Source organism: Volvox carteri, assembly GCF_000143455.1.
Source record: "Volvox carteri f. nagariensis unplaced genomic scaffold VOLCAscaffold_87, whole genome shotgun sequence".
Classification (NCBI taxonomy): Eukaryota; Viridiplantae; Chlorophyta; class Chlorophyceae; order Chlamydomonadales; family Volvocaceae; genus Volvox; species Volvox carteri.
Window position 1 is genome coordinate 237384 of NW_003307630.1, and position 16549 is coordinate 253932.

The following is a 16549-nucleotide window of genomic DNA, read 5'->3' on the forward strand; positions in this document are numbered from 1 at the left end:
TGGCGCCAACAAGAGCATGAGTCGCCAGGTGGGGGCCTTATGAACTGAGGGGGGGGCACCCCTCGCTGTCGGGTCCGGCAGGGCTTGCGGGTCGAGAGAGGTGGGGGTGGGGGGCCCCCCAGGGGCAAAGTCGGTGGGAAGAGGGTGATGAGGTGATGATGGTGATATGATGATGGTGCATGTCCGGAGTACTTGGGTCTGTCTGTATGTAGATCCACCTCCTGACCAGGCTTTAGTGTTCTTCCCCTTCGTCACCCCCTTCGGGGAGCACCAAAGGGGAAGGACTCCCCTAGGTTCCCCGGCTGTGGACCTAATGACCTTCGCACGGTGATTTGTTTTCATACTCGTTGCGTGTGGCATTGTACTGCATATGTACTGCAAAGATGTTTCCGTACTTTCCCCTTTTTTTCCCGCTGACTCCCCCCCACGCTCTCTCTCCCCCATCTTCCCCCTTCCCGCTCACACCTACCATCTCCCCCCCCACTTCCACAAATACACAGAAATGTACGTTTTCCCCCCACCTTTTCCCCTTTTCCCCCACCCCCGGGACTTTTCCCCCAACCCAACACGGATATCCGCCCTCTGCCGGCCTGTGTTTCAGGCCCGTGTGCTAACCAGCCTGGTACTGCACTCCCTTGGTACGGCAAACCCTGCCCCCAATCTGGTGGCCGGGACCATCAGCGAGATCACCTCGCTGTTGCGGGTGCAGGGACGTACGGCATATGTGGCGTCAGCGCCCGGTGGGTCTGTCTGGCGGATCTGTTGCCGCCGCCTGTGTGTGTGTGTGTCTGTGTGTGTGTGTCTGTGTGTGTGTGTGTGTCTCTGTGTGTGTGTCTGTGTGTGTGGCCATGTTTGTGTTTGTGTGTGTGCGTGAGTCCTCCTTACTGCCGTCCAGCCGTGTACGGCAAAACACAGACACGTCGTCCCCAACGGTTCCCCTCTCACCCGCAGGTCTCTCCTCAGCTGCCTCCCTGGAGGATCAGGCCTTGAGTCTGCTACTGCTGCTGCGTACGGGTGTCAATCACCAGCTACTGCCAAAGCTGGCGGCTTACGTGGCGAATCCGGCATCCACGGACGGGTACGGCATCAGGTCGTATGTGTCGTACTCGTGGCGGGATCAGGGCCTGGCAGTTGCAGCTCTAAGCGAGTACGACAAGACACGTGGCAGTAGCAAACCCGATTTGGCTCTGCTGGCAGACGTTAACGGACTAACTGTCCTGCAGGTGGGTGGTTGAGAGTAACGGTGAAGGGTAGTTGTTGTAAGATGGTAGTTGGGTGCGTGTTGAACCTAAATTCGGACGCCACCGCAACTCCCTCCCATCACCCCGAGGGATGCGAGTGGGCTGCATAACAGATCACTTTGTGTCGCGTGGGACCTTTCCTCCTTACCCTCCCCTGTCTTTCCTCCCCCCCACATATATACATACAGGCAAACTTCCAGTCTGGCTGCTCCACTCGTCCAGTCAGCAACATGACTCGGTGGGAGGATATTCCCGCCCCCGGCGGCCAGGGGGGGGGAGGGCAGGGGGCGACAAACAACATATTGGAATTTAAGTTNTAGGTGTGTGTGTATGTGTATGTGTATGTATGTGTGTGTGTGTCAAGGGGGGAATGAGTCAGGGGGGAATTGGGGTTTGGGGGTTGACCGGAGTGGGAGGGGGAGAGAAGTGGAGGGGTGGGGGTTGGTGGCAATGACTGGGTTGAAGCGGGTTGAAGGCATACGGGTGGGGGGCGGATGGACGATATGGTATGATAGCGGGCACGTGGTGAAGCGGCGGTGGCGCAGGAGACAGGGACAGAGAGGGAGAGGGGGATGGGGCTGTTGATGCGACGCTAATGAGCTTCACATGTATGCAATTCACGACAACTTCCAACGAACCAACTCCCAACCAACGCTCAACGGCCTTCCTTTCCCTCCCTCATCATCTCTCCCTCTCTTCCCCCTCCCTCCCTCCCTCCGCTCCTATCGTCAATTGTTCGTCATACCCATTCTCCCCCTCCCACTCTCCCTCCCTCTCCCCCCCCACCCAATACACACACTCCCCCAGGTCGCGGGCCGTGGGGAGGTAACCGTATCCGCCTCCCTCCACTTCGTACCCTCCGCACTCCTGCCGTACCCCACCTATCGAGGGCTGTTCGTGGAGGCGGCGCTGCAGCTGCTGGACCCGCTGACCGACCGACCCACGGGTCAGCGGCTCAGCTCGGTACCGCTGGGCTCCGTGGTGGTGCTCACCCTGCAGCTCACCAGCCCCGACGACCTGGGCCCCGTCACCCTGGCTGTCATGATGCCGGGGGGGCTGGAGCCGCTGGATCCAAACACAGCTGCCGGCACTGGGGGGGGAGGCGGGGGGTTGGGACTGAGCTGCGGGGCGAACTGGGTCGTGACGGACAGCGCCTGGGGCGGCAGCTCCTTCTTCCGCGGCTGGTGGTGGCCGATGTGCCCCTCGCAGGTGGGTGACGGTTGAGAGTTGGCGGTTGGGATTTGACAGTTGGGAGTTGGCGGTTGGGGTCCTTAGGAGGGCTTTTTGAGGTGGGTAGGAGTGGGGGATGAACCCAGTGGTGGTGGGGAATGTCGGTATGGGATGTGTGTGTGTGTATGGAGGGGAAGGGGGGAATGCGATGTGTGCATTCTTCGTATTAGGGGGAGGAGGTGGCCTAGGAAACCCTAAACCCTAAAATACTTATGCATACAGCTAATGCCGCTGATTACTTATCTCCCTTAACTCGCTGACCTTGCTACAGACCAATCAGCATGGCCAAGTCTCTCCCCTATACCCCCTTACCCTCCTACCCGCCTACCCCCCTACCCTCCTATCCTCGTACTTCTACCCTCCTACCCCCAAACCCTTAAAACCCCCTACTCCCCTACCCTCCTACCCCCCTAAACCCCCCAACCCCCCTAACCCCCCCCAGGAGACCCGGCCCCAACTGGTCACGTTCTTCTACCTGGCATTGCGCTCCGGAACCAGCTCCGTCGCCGTACGAGCAGTAGCCGCCACACCCGGCACCTTCATATTCCCGCCAGTAAGGGCCTTTGCGGACAACCAGCCCGAGCTAAGCGGCAGTACGGCAGCGTCGTACATTACCGTTTGCGCCGACTGCGACCGACCCCTATTTGCTAGGCCGCTACCTGGCCCTGTGGGCTGCCCCGGCGAGTGCAGCGGCCGGGGTGTGTGCAATCTCAGGACGGGGAGGTGCAGCTGCCAGAAGGGTTTCGGACGGGCGGACTGCAGCCGACCTGTGGCGGCAGCGGCGTAATCACTGATGGTGGGGTGATCTAGAGGCGATTTACCCTGGTGATTTACCGCGGTGATTGAACCTGGTGATTATGATTTAGGGCATGTGGACGATTATTAAAGATGTGGCATATTTTTAATGTCTTGTATGTGTATAACTGTGGTGCTTAATTTATCCACCTGCTTTGGATATATGTGGTGGTGGATATGTGGGGAGGGAGGTGGATAGGGTAGTGTATGTATGTATGTGAGTAGCTGAGTGGCGCGTGTGAACGGTGGTATTCGTTTCGTCGGGTACTTTTGAGGAGGGAGAGGGGGAGGAGGGGGAGGGAGAGGAAGAGGGGGAGGGGGAGGAAGAGGGGGAGGGGGAGGAAGAGGGGGAGGGAGAGGAAGAGGGGGAGGGGGAGGAAGAGGGGGAGGGAGAGGAAGAGGGGGAGGGGGAGGAAGAGGGGGAGGGAGAGGAAGAGGGGGAGGAGGGGGAGGGGGAGGAGGGGGAGGGAGAGGAAGAGGGGGGGGAGGGGATAGGGCCGCTTGCGAAATCAACACCCTGCTAACCTGCACCCATGATGTGATATGTGTGTGTATGTGTGCATGTATGTGTGCATGTATGTGTGTATGTATGTGTGTATGTATGTGTGTATGTATGCATGTGCCATCCGTGATCCGGGTAAAGCGAAATAACGCTTGTGTTTGTTTGGCCCTGGCCATCCGTCCGTCCTGCATATACGTGTATAATAAAACACATGTACGGATATGATGTCGGTGGCGCTTGGGTTGACTCTGTTGCTTGGGGGGTGGTTGGCTCACCGAGGAATGTGGTTGGCTGGCAACACCATCACCAGTTCACCACGGCTACCTGAGTTGGGTAATAACTGACAATCATGACCGTACGCCGATAGCCGTACGCCGCACGAACATACGTAAAACCCTGCAGCGAATGGTTAGGGGAGGGGACTCTTCGGGAGGTGGGGTGTGGGGGGAAGGCTGGGTGTTTCCCCACAACCTCCTCATCCGCCTGCCGCCGCCGCCGTCGTAGGTTGCATTTTGCTCATCGATGACCTGATGCTGCTGGTGGTGGTGCTGGTGGTGGTGCTGGTGGTAATGGTGGTGGTGGTGATGGTGGTGGTGGTGGTGATGGTTTTGTTGGGGGCAATAAACGCCCATCAATCGCACCACCAACAACAACAGTAGCCCCAATCCCAGCATGTGTGTGTATGTGTGTGTGTGTGCCTCTGTGTGTGTGTAAATGTTACAAGCATCTGACCGGGCCTGACGACACTGGCCACACAGGGGAGGGGCTGATGCCCAGCCCCAACGGAAAGACCGCCTAAGCTCTCTCCCCCCGCGGACCATGGGAGGGGGGCGCTAGAGGGGCCTCTGTCCCCTCCCCCTCCTAAGCAGCACCGAGAGCAGCAGGTCCGCTAGTGCCCTTCTCCTTCCCCCGTGTGTATCTGTGTATGTGTATGTGTATATGTGTATATGTATGTGTGTGTATGTGTGTTTGCATTATACATTGTGATGAGGGATTCCACATGACTGCATGGATCAGGGTTGCTATGTGTACTGGTGACGGCTTACAACGAAAAATAGGGAAAATGCAACAGGGGGGGGTCTTGATTTAAAACAATAAATTATTCCCGCCGCCCAGCCGCGCCTCCTTCGGGGCAGGGGCAACGTGGCGGCGGTGTGAATGTACGTCAATTTTGCCCTTCCGTACCCTACCCTAAATTAATTTGACTTCGAACCATGCTTTTCGCTGGTTTTCCTTTTCTTTGTTGTGCCTGTGGCTGTGGCATTTTTTGAAAACTGCTGTGTCTGTCTGTCTGTCTGTCTGTAGTCGGAGCAGTACTACAGACATGGTGACGACAACACATAGAAATGCGCCTTAAGAGTTGTATGTCCCTAGAGGTCGGGAGAGGGGAAAGGGGAGGAGGGGGTTCATGTGTTTCAGTACTGGCGGTTTAGGTAGGGATGGAGAGTTGGTTGGTTGGTTGGTTGATGCCTGCTAACTAATTTCATTCCCACCATCGCCACCGCTGCATGCAGCTCTGCTGGGTTTAGTCCGGCGGACCGGCGGACCGGGGAAGGGCCTGCCATGCAGTCTGCCCGTCAGCGGCGGGCGTTATTGGGCGTTTCTTTTCTCCTCTTCCCCTTTTCCCTACTTCTAGCACTTTGCCCTCCTATATCCTCTTCGTTGATGTCCCCAGCTTAATAGATATAGAGCGCTCCTGGGCGATGAGGGAGGCCTAAAGTGCTTGCCGTACAGTACGGCACATACACCACCCGCCAAAATATCCTGTCATGCTATATTAATTACAATCATAAAGAGTGCTCAGCCGCCGCGTACGGCATCATCTGGAGATCATTCCCTGGCGGCCAGCAGCAAAATATCATCCCCGTTACGATGCGGTACGGTGCGGGGCCTTTCCATAATTTCGCTGACCGTAGGTTGACAAGAGATTCGCTTCCACTACCACCACCGCTACTGCGCGCCGCCGCCATCACCACCACTCCTGCTTTGTAACGAATGCAGTGTGGCTTTCTAGTCTCGTCCACTTTAATGTAAGATTCTGTATTTTGTTACGCTGTTTGCTCAGCCAGCAGAGGGGCCCTAAATGAGAAAACAAGTCAAAAGGTTAAACTCAGGCCCCGTACGTATATACACATGCATGGCCCCCCCCAATGGCTTTTACGGACACACCCGCACTTGTGTGCGGAACTTGTAACTTGTAACTTGACACATGCATGCGTGTGTATGCGTGTGTTGTTCTTGTCATTATTAGTGTTGTTGTTGTTGTTGATGGTGGTGGGTGGCCAGAGGGAGGTGTGTTACAGAGTGGGAGGCTTTCGGGCCAATGGAACACCACCTTGGGATTGCCTGCCACATCTAGAGGAATGAAAACGCCACACAGCACCACCATGTGTAGTAGCCGGTACACAGTACGGCACATTATCAACTACAAATACGCGCGAAGCGCGATACCACCAAGCATCTCGAGAGGCCTTTTCAGCGGGGCCAGCTACTACACCATAGGGTGGATGCATCCACCATTACCACACTGTACTACGCCATATGAACTGCAAGTCCAAGGCGGTTGATTCTGTCTTCTAGGATCCGCTCTCATCCCTTAACCCGAACATCCGTAGTAGAAACAGAGGAGGGTTCAGCAGTCGCCACCAATACAGCGAGCGTGTGAATATCTCGCAGGTCACAACTTAATTTATCCCAGGTCACCACCGTCCATCGATTAGGAGCACCCTTACCTTCCACCATCTCCAGGTAAACCTGGAGTCATATTACACACGTGTTTAGTTTATTACACGTGTACTCCAAAAAACGAACATGCTGCCCCACTGCCTCCACGGTCAGCATGACCACACCGAGCGGGGGTGCAGTTCCCCTTTCTCACTCCACACCCTCACGCCACTCCCATTCACTCACAGCCACTCACCCACGCTCACTCAACCACACCCAGTTGACATAAACCACTCACCCACATCCATCCATCCATCCATCCATCCATCCATCCACCTCCCCTCTCATGACATTCACTGCTGAGGCCCCTCATGTCTGAGTCGGCGGGCGGCTGTCCTTGCTCCCAACCCGCCCTGTCTTGCGCACAGATGTGAGCTGCCAGTCGAGTTGGAGGTAGTGGAGGAGGGCACCACTGGATACATTGAGCATACTCTGTGGCTCTTCAGGTGGCATTCGACGCGGTGGTACGGCAGCTGTTGGAAGGCTCTGTGGCTTCAAGGCAGCAGGGCTATGCCCGGCGTCTTACTTGTGCACACGTGGGTGGAGCAGTTCAGCACTCGGGGGAGCACTGGGGTGGGTGGCATCACTCGATTTAGCACTCGGGAGCGTGTCCGTCTGTCCATCTGTCGGGGTGCGAAAGCGAGTGCGGCAAACGAGTGGGTGCCGCTTGCTTCTGGGAGACTGTGCAAACTCGCGAACCTGTCGTATGGACCTGTACGTAGCACAAAAAACTTGGCTACATTTGTGGCAGAGGTGGTGCGCGCCAAGGAGGAATCGCAGACCGGCCATGGGGCCCCTGGTGCAGCCTGGTGGTGGTTGATATCAATTGATATCGGTTGTGTGGGGGGGGTGCTTGGTTCCTTCCCTTCCCTTCCCTTCCCGTCCGGAATGGTTCAGTGAATTCCACATATTGGGTTTCTGTCAGGTTGATTGGGTGTCCACAAGTGTGGACTTTGGCTGTCGTATTTATGCTTTTTGGCGTGTACGGAAATCCCTTCCCTGCCAGGCCTTCTGGAAAAGCTACTGCTGCTGTTCCCGTCCTCCTGAGGGCCAAGTCCCATACACAGGTGGACTCATTACCAGGGACACCAGCTATTGCGGCTGGCAGTAGCAGCGGCGATGTGGATGTAGTGTGCTGCTCACAGCTGATGGCTAACTACCACTCGGTTTGCAACACCGCCATCTAGTTGACCACGAGCTGCCGTGGTCTCGTACGGCAGCTTCAGGCGGCGCAGCGCGTGCTCGCGCAGCTTTTGAGGGGGCCAGGGAAGGATTTTCGATCCCGTATGTATGTATGTATATATGTGTGACGACGGCCACGTCATCAATTGATATGCGGAGGGACGGCCGCCCCGCACGGAGCATATCCCATCCCCGAGCAGTCCCTTGAGGCGTGGAATAATAAAGAGTACGTCACCATGAGCCAAGCAAGGAATCGTCGTCCACGACCATGACACCGCAATATATATAGGCAGGCGGCTGGCAGAGGTTAAGGCCTGACTTGACGTGATAAAATCAACTTGCGAGCTGACCAGGAACTAAGTTGATGCGCAGTAGATCCGCTAGATTTGGTTGGATGCTGGTGGTGAGTTGCTGAACCCAACGAATACATTCTGAAGTCGGATGGGGTGAATGGTTTAGGGTGCCCCTCGAGCAGGGGAGAGCAGGGACTGCCCGGGAAAGGGGCCGCTGGCGAAGTTAACCACCCTGTAACAACATATATATAGTACCTGTAGTAGTGTATGTGCATTGGACCGTCATCACGCACGATCCCCTTTAAGAGCGCCGCGCACGATCTATAGATGTAAAAGAGAAAAAAAACATGTTGCACATCGATCACCACTATTATATTATTATTTTATTATCGCACACAAATTTTTGTATCAACAAAAAAGCATGTATGTATGTCACAGGCGGCCTTGGACACCTGTCCATCAAACGTCGTTCATCCCCAGCCAGCTGCCAGACGCTGCAGCAAATCGCAGCAGACCGCAGCTGGCAGCAATAGCAGCAGGAGCAGCACAACTCTATTCATTACGTACATCGCGCGCAATCATATATTTCCGCTCGTCAGGAAACAGGATCCCTCGCTCCGATCTAACCTCGCGCTGGCTAAACGCGCGAAGCCCCGTAACGAGCACAAGCCCGAGGTGCCCCTCGTATCTCCTTCCGCCTCCTCCTCGCCCGGCCGTAGTAATCCTACCTATTTTTTTCTTCCGTATCATCAATTGCTTCTCACTCTCGCACGGCCTCTAAATTGCTTGTGCTCCGTCCTCACACCATTCCTTCTTTTTTTCTCTTACATCTCATCTGTTTGGTCTTCAATTCAACTTTCTTGTCTTGTTTCTGACTACTACTCCGTAAACGGCGGCAGATCATACAAAGATTCATCCACTGTTTGGCTGACAGCTGTCTTCGTCGCTCCGTTCCATTCCAGCTTGCGAGCTCCCGCCGCAAACACACTATCCCCTGGGTAATGATATAATGGTATTAGTTACTATAATGGTATCATTAGGACTGGGGCGGCCTACAGCAGCTGCGTGGTGTCCACGGGCCGCGACTGTCGCGGTGCTGCCACAGCTGCTGCAGCAGCTGCTGCTGTTATTGCTGTTGCTACTGCTGCTGCCGTGGGAGCCTTCTGTCGCTGCTGCTACTGCTACAGCTACAGCTACTGCTACAGTTGCTGCTACAGCTACTGCTGCTGCTACAGCTACTCCTACTGCTACAACTACTGCTACTGCTACAGCTAGTAGTCATTCCAGGTGGCCGGCGAATTTGGATTCCTTCCACCCCTGCGTGGTTAATCAGACCCTGCCCGGTGTGCGCGACGATGCGTCCGGACTCGCCTGGGACCCCAGCGGGGCGTGGTGGCTGGTGAGAGCGATGAGCAAAGCCCGCAGGGGGGGGGAATAATTGCCGTACTGTCGTATATTGCACATTAGGTGTCGTACAGGTCTGCGTGGAGGATATTTGTAATGTATATATATATACTTGTATGTGGAGCGAGGAGCAATTTTGCTGGCACCCACAGTGAGAATAAGGCCCAGATGCGCAGGATGACGGACATGTTTAACTTCGGGTTTATTTGCTGGTGTTGCTGCTGTTGCTGGTGTAATGCTACCTGGCTGGCGTGCAGGTCGCTGACCACCCCCTGTCTGCCGTCAAGTACGACCTCAACTTTTCTCGTGTACTACAGGCTGTATCACTGACCGGCGTGCTCGACCCTGAAGGTGCGTGATGAGGCTCTCCATGCTGCTGCTGCTGCTACTGCCTCTGATTCCGCCGACATTATTGGTAATGCTGCTGCTACTGCCTCTGATTCCGCCGACAGTATTGGTAATGCTGCTACTGCTTTCGCCGACGTTATTGGTAATGCTGCTACTGCTACTGCTGCTGCATGTGTGCTGCAGCCATTGCCTGGGTGGGCCCCGGGAGCCTGGCTGTAGCAGAGGAGATGGGGGATGTCGTACTCGTCAATACGACGCCAGGTCCCGTGCCAGGGCGGCCCGCCGGCATGGTGAGCTCTTGCGGTTTGGTACCTGCTGCTATGATGCCTTCCAAGGAAAACATTTTAAATATGCCGTATGCCCTTTTCACTGATACGCAATTTGAATCTTCGTGACCCGCGCTACTTGAATCGTACAATGGTGAGCGTTGATTGCGTGTGTGTGTAATCGCTACGCTACAGCAGTACGGCGCTACCCTTTGCTATATGAGGAACAATTTCTTTGCCAAAAGAGTTGAGTGTAAATGTTCAGTCTTGAGTCGAGAGGTCGTCAAGAGCTGCGGGTCGTACTGCAGTACGTACTGCAGTACGACCCGCAACCGAAAAACGCCTATTTAGGCGCAATCTTCTTTATCTTGGGCTGGTGCTATCGGGTATTGCAAAGGTATCAGCCTTCGGGACGTACGACACTTATTAATGTCCCCGGGGGGGGAGCGATGAATAGTTCGCTGTGCCCTTATGTACAGCGAGTGACCGACTTGGCTGTTGCGTCGTCCCCCTTGGCCTGCCTTTTTATGACGTCATCCAGCAGCGTTAGGCTGCGTCTGTGGTTCCCGGGTCACTAAATGACACACAGTAAAGATAAACTAAAAGGATGTCCGAAAACAATCTCTTTCCTTCTTTCCGACTTTCCAGGGCGGGATAGACGCGTCCAAAGTTTGGACTCCAAAAACCACTTTTTGGAGTGACAGAAGTAACACAGCCGTACCTCCAGCCGTACCCCAAACCGAAGAATCAAATTTTACCCAGATATGTGCCAACCTCTGTTTGAGTTGAGTCGGCCATTTAGGCCGGTAACGGATTCCGTTTGTAACGGTTGTATATTTTCCATGACCCCGTTTGGCGGTTGCCACCACAGGCGCGAATTAAGCTGGCGGGTCTGGTGCGATACCCCAACAAGGGCATCGAAGGTATTGCGTACGACACGACGAGCAGTGATTTCTTCATTGCGCAGGTGCGTGTCGCCGCCGCCGCGATTTATAGCCGCACTCATTATCGTCATCATCATCATCTCGTCATCGTAATGATGTCAGCAAAACGTTGCCGATGTTGCCGATGTTGTGCAATTGATATAGCCACGTGATGCAACGACGTGTGCGTTGGGGTGTCGTCGAGACCGTTCCAACACGCCCTTTGCTCTAGAGCAACAGCGACAGCAGTGGCCGCTTGACAGTAGCTGCAGACTGACCGATAGAGCTTCGCCGCCGTGCAAAAACTACTTTGCTATCGTTTGTAGTTGGACGACGCCTTCGACGCCTCTCTGCCTGTGCAGCCCATCCAGCCCGTATGCCCGTATGCCCATAGGGCCCTACCTGGGCTCCAGCGAGGGAACCTAAGGAGAGGAGAGAGCCCCCCGTTTTCCTTTCCCCTACACTCCCTTTCAAATCCCCTTCTCCTTTCTTCCCCGTATCCCTACACTCCCTTTCGCTTCTATCTGTGTGTGCAGTCCCCTCTCTCTCAACCGCTATCGTCAACCACACGAACGTGCATGTGTTGGACTGATGGATTTACTCAACTACCTACCTACCTACCTACCTAACTACTTACCTAACTACCTAACTGCCTACCTGTATACATACAGGAAGACTTCCCCCAGGCGGTCTACCGGTTGTCGCCGGACGGCTCGTTCGAGGTGAGGTGCGGGATGGGACGGGATGGGATGCAGTGCTGCGGTGGATTCCACACTATACACACTATACACACTATACACTACACTTTCTGTTTATTCCCGTGTTACTTTATCTACAGACAAACGTACGCACGTGCATATGTATACATATATGCATGCGTGTACGACACAGGTTGTCGTTCATTGGGCCCTCCGCGTGCCGTACTGTTGCAGAGTCCGAACGAACTACCAACGAACTACCAACCAATCTACTCATCCCACCAACGAATTCTGCCATCTGGGCCATGGGCCCTCCGAAACCAAGTCATGTCACGTGCATGCTTCCGTTTCCTAAACGGAGTTGTGTGCATACGCGTTTTGCACTTACTCACTTACTCTTCTTATCCACGTGATGACGTGATCGTGATATGTTTTTAGGTGCGGCACATAGTGTCCCTCGAAGGTTTTGTAATCCCGGGTGTGCTGCAGCAGCTGGTGACCGGGAGCGAAGCTATTAAATCCCCTTTATACATAAACCACACAAATCACAGAGAAATCATGCATGCTACATACGTACATACGTACATACGCGCTCGCTCGCAGCTGATGTTCACAGGTACTTCCCTCGACCTGAAGGACCTCTCAGATCTGACCTGTTGGGGACCAGACTGCAAAGCGCTCCTCATTCTGTCACAGGCAAGTCGGGATGGGGGGGGGGAGGGGTGCGGAGCGATGCGACATCAGGCCTGAGGGAAGGAGGGAAGGAAGAAGGGGCCTACTGGGCGGGCAGCCATCCGGGCCGTGTTTAGTTGCCCTGTTTAGGGGCCCTGTAGGGCCAAATGCCAAATGTTTTTTTTATCGTTAGCATTGCGGTGTATGACAGCGCTAGGTGAGGTTTTGGCCCCCCGGGGAAGCCTTTCAGTACACTAGTCCAAGGTTGGTCTGGATCGCCAGGACCGCACGCGTTCCATCGTTCTCTCCCCCGGGGGGCCGGGGGCGGGGCGGGGTTACAATGCCTTCTTCCTATCTTTCCCTCGCGCTTGTGCCCAACACACAATAAATAATATATACACCACACAAACCCGCCAACTGCCCAACTGTCCAACTGCCCAATAGGGAAGTAAACGAATCGTGCTGGTGGACTGGGAGGGCAATCGGTTGTCGACCTTAAAGATCAGGGGACTAGCGAGACCTGAGGTAGCCCTGGGTGGGCGGGTGTCGACTGTGCACATACATGTGTGTGTGTATGTTTGTGTGTGTGTGTTTGTGTGTGTGTTTGTGTGTGTGTTTGTGTGTGTTTGTGTGTGTGTGTTTGTGTGTGTGTGTGTGTGTGTGTGTGTTTGTGTGTGTAGTTTGTGTGTGTGTGTGTGTTGTGTGTGTGTGTGTGTGTGTTTGTGTGTGTGTGCACGCGAGGGAAGAAGCAAGAGGATTGAGAGTCAAAATGGTCAAATCGGGCAGAGTGATGTCATGGAATGGAGATGTGGGACTTACGGCCGCCATGAGGGGATGGCGGCCATGTGCGAGCGGCTTGAGGGCGTGGTTGAGGTCCGCAACCTGTGTGGGACGTATCACCCCTCCCCCCCGTGCTTAGGGGGGAAGGGAAATTGTACGTGTGACAGTCGCATGGCGAGGTGGAAGAATGGAGCTTCGGAATCGGGGCTGTCCGTGACTGCTGCCTTCACATCTGACGCTCTCCATCCACACCTACACAAACAACAACAAACTCCCACAAAACATACACACACACATCCGCCCACCGTACATCTGTTGAAGGCACCTTTCCTTCGCCCCACACTCTCATGCGCTCTCCCCCCCCCCGTCCATTTCCCTTTCCCGCTCCTTGTGCCCCACTCTCTCGGCCCCTTCACAAACAAATGCACACAGGGTGTTGCACTCAGCGGCGACGGGCGCCTCCTGGCAGTGGCGAGTGAGCCCAACACCTTCAGCCTGTACTCCGCGGGGTCCTGCGGGTGACGGAATCCTCTGATATGGTGGTGGTGGTGGTGGTGGTGGTGGTGTGGTAATACACAGCGGGATAGCAGGGCCGGCCCCCCCCCCGCAAGTGACTCGTGGCTGTGGCCCCCAATATGTATGGTGTACCTCGGCGGCGGAGGGCAGATGCAGCAGTGCGAGTGCGAGAAAGGGGGGAAGACGACAGCATGGGGCGGGGCGGGAAGTCGAATTGGATTGAGCCCAGTAGGAGTGAGTGAGTGAGTGAATGAGTGTGTGAATGAGTGATGAATGAGTGAGTGAGTAGTCGGCTGTGGCACAGGAAGGGAAATAAACGGTGTGAAGGTGAGGTAGCTCCCGAGGACAACTGAATAACGGCCACATGACCAGCAGTACTGTGGTAATGAAGGATATGTATTTTGGCTGACATGATTTGAGCATGTAGCTGTACGGTAGAGTTATGCTTACCGGGCAACAAGCCAAGTCCAAATATATGTATGCATAGAAAGACGACATATGATATGCCGTACGAGATATGTGTGTGTTTGATGCGGAGACGCGAGTCCTGCACATGAATTTTTGTGAGTGACGAGGACGCCGTGAGCGCGAGCCGTGCGCGTGTATGTACGTATGTGTGTGTGGGACGTACAGGATTAATCTAGCGCCCCTATGCCTTGACGGGACCCTATTAGTGCACGAGGGGACTACTTTGGGTGCACTGCTGCACGTGGTGACTTGACTGAGGTAGACCTCAGCAGGCCCAGGGAGGTGTCACTGCTGCCGTACTGAGGTCACCAAGACAAGAAAATTGCTTTCTCCCTTGCCCTTGCTATCAGGCACATAACATACATACATACACGCGCACACACACACACAACACACACACACACACACATTTCCCAATCCACCTTGACACCTCGCAAAGTTGTAGAGTTCATTTTAACATATATTATATCCCCACTCACGCGACCCGCAGGTGCACCCCTCTCTCCCACACATCATCATCACTTAGCAACGTATTATCCCTTGCCCCACAATCACGGCACATCCATAAACACGGCACATACACAGCAAAAGGCCTCTCACGGCCCCACATCCCAAGCGCCACATGCCCGGGCGCTAGGGAACATAAACGCATCACATGATTACATCGCGCCATCATCGATCATCATGACCGTTACAAGTTTGTTTATTACTTCGTATATACAGAGTACCGTATTTTTGTTCACCTTCAGCTGGTCAATGTAAGGTCAATGTAAGGTCAACGTAAGGTCAAGGTTCGATACCGACGCATGTGTACGAAACTTGTGTGTTCAACCGAGTATCAGCAGCTGCATCGAAACCCCCCCCGGTGATGCACTCGGGTATGAACCCATCCAGACGCCCCACCCCCACCCCCGCGCACGTGCACGTTCCCCCTCATCTCCCCCCCCCGGACTGTCCACGCCTATCTCTTATCTTGTGTCTGCGTCATAATTGGTTCGCTCCAGTGTTTCGTACGTGTGTTACTCCGCCTACCCTCAGTCGGAATCAAACCCACACAGCTCCATCTAGAAGGTCAAGGAGGACAGAACGGTGCCATCTTCTTTCCAACGGCTTTTCACACACACAAGCACACAAGCACACACACAGCCCCTCCACACCCCTCTCCCGTGGTCCGCGGGGGAGATAAGAGAGCTTAGGCGGTCTTTCCGTTGGGGCAGCAGGCAGCCGCCCCTCCCCTGTGGCCAGTGTCGTCAGGCCTGGTCAGATACTTGTAACATTTACACACACATACACACACACAGACATACATACACGCACAGAGAGAGGCACACGCACAGCTTCAACGAGACACATCTCTTCGACATTTCGATACATCATCACGAGGGGACTATCGTAAACCTCACTGAACTTGGCAGCTGTAGTGACGTATGTATGTATGTTCGTATGTATGCTTGTATGTATGTTGTGTCATGGAAATACCGTGCGCGAGGAATACGGCACTAACCGGCCGATGCTGATGCACCGTTCTTCTGCCGTACCACTGCCACTGCCATCGATTTAAGTTCCTTTCCCCCACCCCAAGCATTTCCCGCCCCTACCCCACCCCCACCCCAACCCACCTAGCTCCTAGTCTCCCGGCTGCCGCCGTCACCTTCACTTCACACAAAACCCACACGCCGCCCTGTACGGCCTAACTGTACAGGCCAACTTAACGGGTTCAAAATGCTGCAGCTGCTCGTACCTTTTCAGCCTTCGCCAACATACACACACATATGTAAATACGCACGTACGCACAGACACACACGCCGCCGCCGCCGCTGCCCCCCCACACCTTATCCCACCCCGGATGGTATCCTGCCGCCGCCGCCGCTCCCCTCCATCCTGCCCCCCCCCCGGGGTTGCCCCCGGAACCCCCGGGGCCTCAAACCCCACCACACACCCCACCACCCCACACCTGCTGCGAACTCGAGCCCCTCCCTCCCTCATGCTCTTACCCACCTTCCTACCTGCCTACCTACCCACCTACCTATAACCCCCCGCCCCTACGGGCCCCCCACCACCACCGCGCCATGGGGACTCGGATGCGAGCGGATGGAGACGGAGACGGAGCGCGAATGGGATCAACCTACACACACACACACACACACACGCCCACACACACACACGGAAAGGACGACTCCAGGGGGGGAGGGGCTCAAAAGACGGACAAGGATGGAGAGACAAGCGCACATACATAACATACATACGGATGTGAACTGTGAGGTAAACGCAACCGGAGGTTTGGCAGACACACATACATACACACACATACATACAAAACACACGAAAGGGGCGCGTGAATCTGTCATCTGTCTTGGCTCTTTCCCGCCCCCCTCTCCCCCCCGGCGCTCCATCACGTCTTGGACTTGAGCGCCGGGGGTTTGACCCGGGCCACTACCGCCGCCAGACCGCCTCCGTCCTTCTTTCGACCCTGTACGGTGGTGAGTTGCAGTAGTTGGGGGTTTGGG

The 16549-nt window shown here is 55.1% G+C and overlaps 4 protein-coding genes across 4 annotated transcripts in view; 3 read left to right on the top strand and 1 right to left on the bottom strand.

The window, feature by feature from the left end:
* VOLCADRAFT_99419 (uncharacterized protein) overlaps window positions 1-3258 on the top strand; it is a gene marked incomplete at both ends in the record, with an annotated part of 22766 nt that extends 19508 nt beyond the window's left edge. Inside the window, 6 exons of the mRNA XM_002958147.1 lie at window positions 501-504; window positions 602-740; window positions 952-1223; window positions 1430-1462; window positions 2049-2450; window positions 2914-3258. Of these exons, the coding sequence (XP_002958193.1) occupies window positions 501-504; window positions 602-740; window positions 952-1223; window positions 1430-1462; window positions 2049-2450; window positions 2914-3258 (1195 nt within the window). The remainder of the gene's footprint in view (window positions 1-500; window positions 505-601; window positions 741-951; window positions 1224-1429; window positions 1463-2048; window positions 2451-2913) is intronic.
* A 3321-nt stretch (window positions 3259-6579) lies between these two features.
* VOLCADRAFT_99420 (uncharacterized protein) lies at window positions 6580-7679 on the top strand (the record flags this gene model as incomplete). Its single annotated transcript, XM_002958148.1, has 3 exons — window positions 6580-6626; window positions 6861-7248; window positions 7560-7679. 3 exons carry the CDS (start codon window positions 6580-6582, stop codon window positions 7677-7679), a joined length of 555 nt encoding a protein of 184 aa, XP_002958194.1.
* Window positions 7680-7995: 316 nt separating this feature from the next.
* Window positions 7996-13580, top strand: VOLCADRAFT_108016 (uncharacterized protein; the record flags this gene model as incomplete). The annotated part of the gene is made up of 9 exons (XM_002958149.1): window positions 7996-8077; window positions 8448-8642; window positions 9301-9366; window positions 9629-9722; window positions 9993-10009; window positions 10857-10952; window positions 11580-11630; window positions 13020-13151; window positions 13491-13580. The coding sequence occupies exons 1-9, from the start codon at window positions 8039-8041 to the stop codon at window positions 13578-13580; spliced, it is 780 nt and encodes a 259-aa protein (XP_002958195.1). The 5' UTR covers window positions 7996-8038.
* A 2854-nt stretch (window positions 13581-16434) lies between these two features.
* VOLCADRAFT_99422 (uncharacterized protein) overlaps window positions 16435-16549 on the bottom strand; it is a gene marked incomplete at both ends in the record, with an annotated part of 7910 nt that continues 7795 nt past the window's right edge. Inside the window, one exon of the mRNA XM_002958171.1 lies at window positions 16435-16512. Within this exon, the coding sequence (XP_002958217.1) occupies window positions 16435-16512 (78 nt within the window). The remainder of the gene's footprint in view (window positions 16513-16549) is intronic.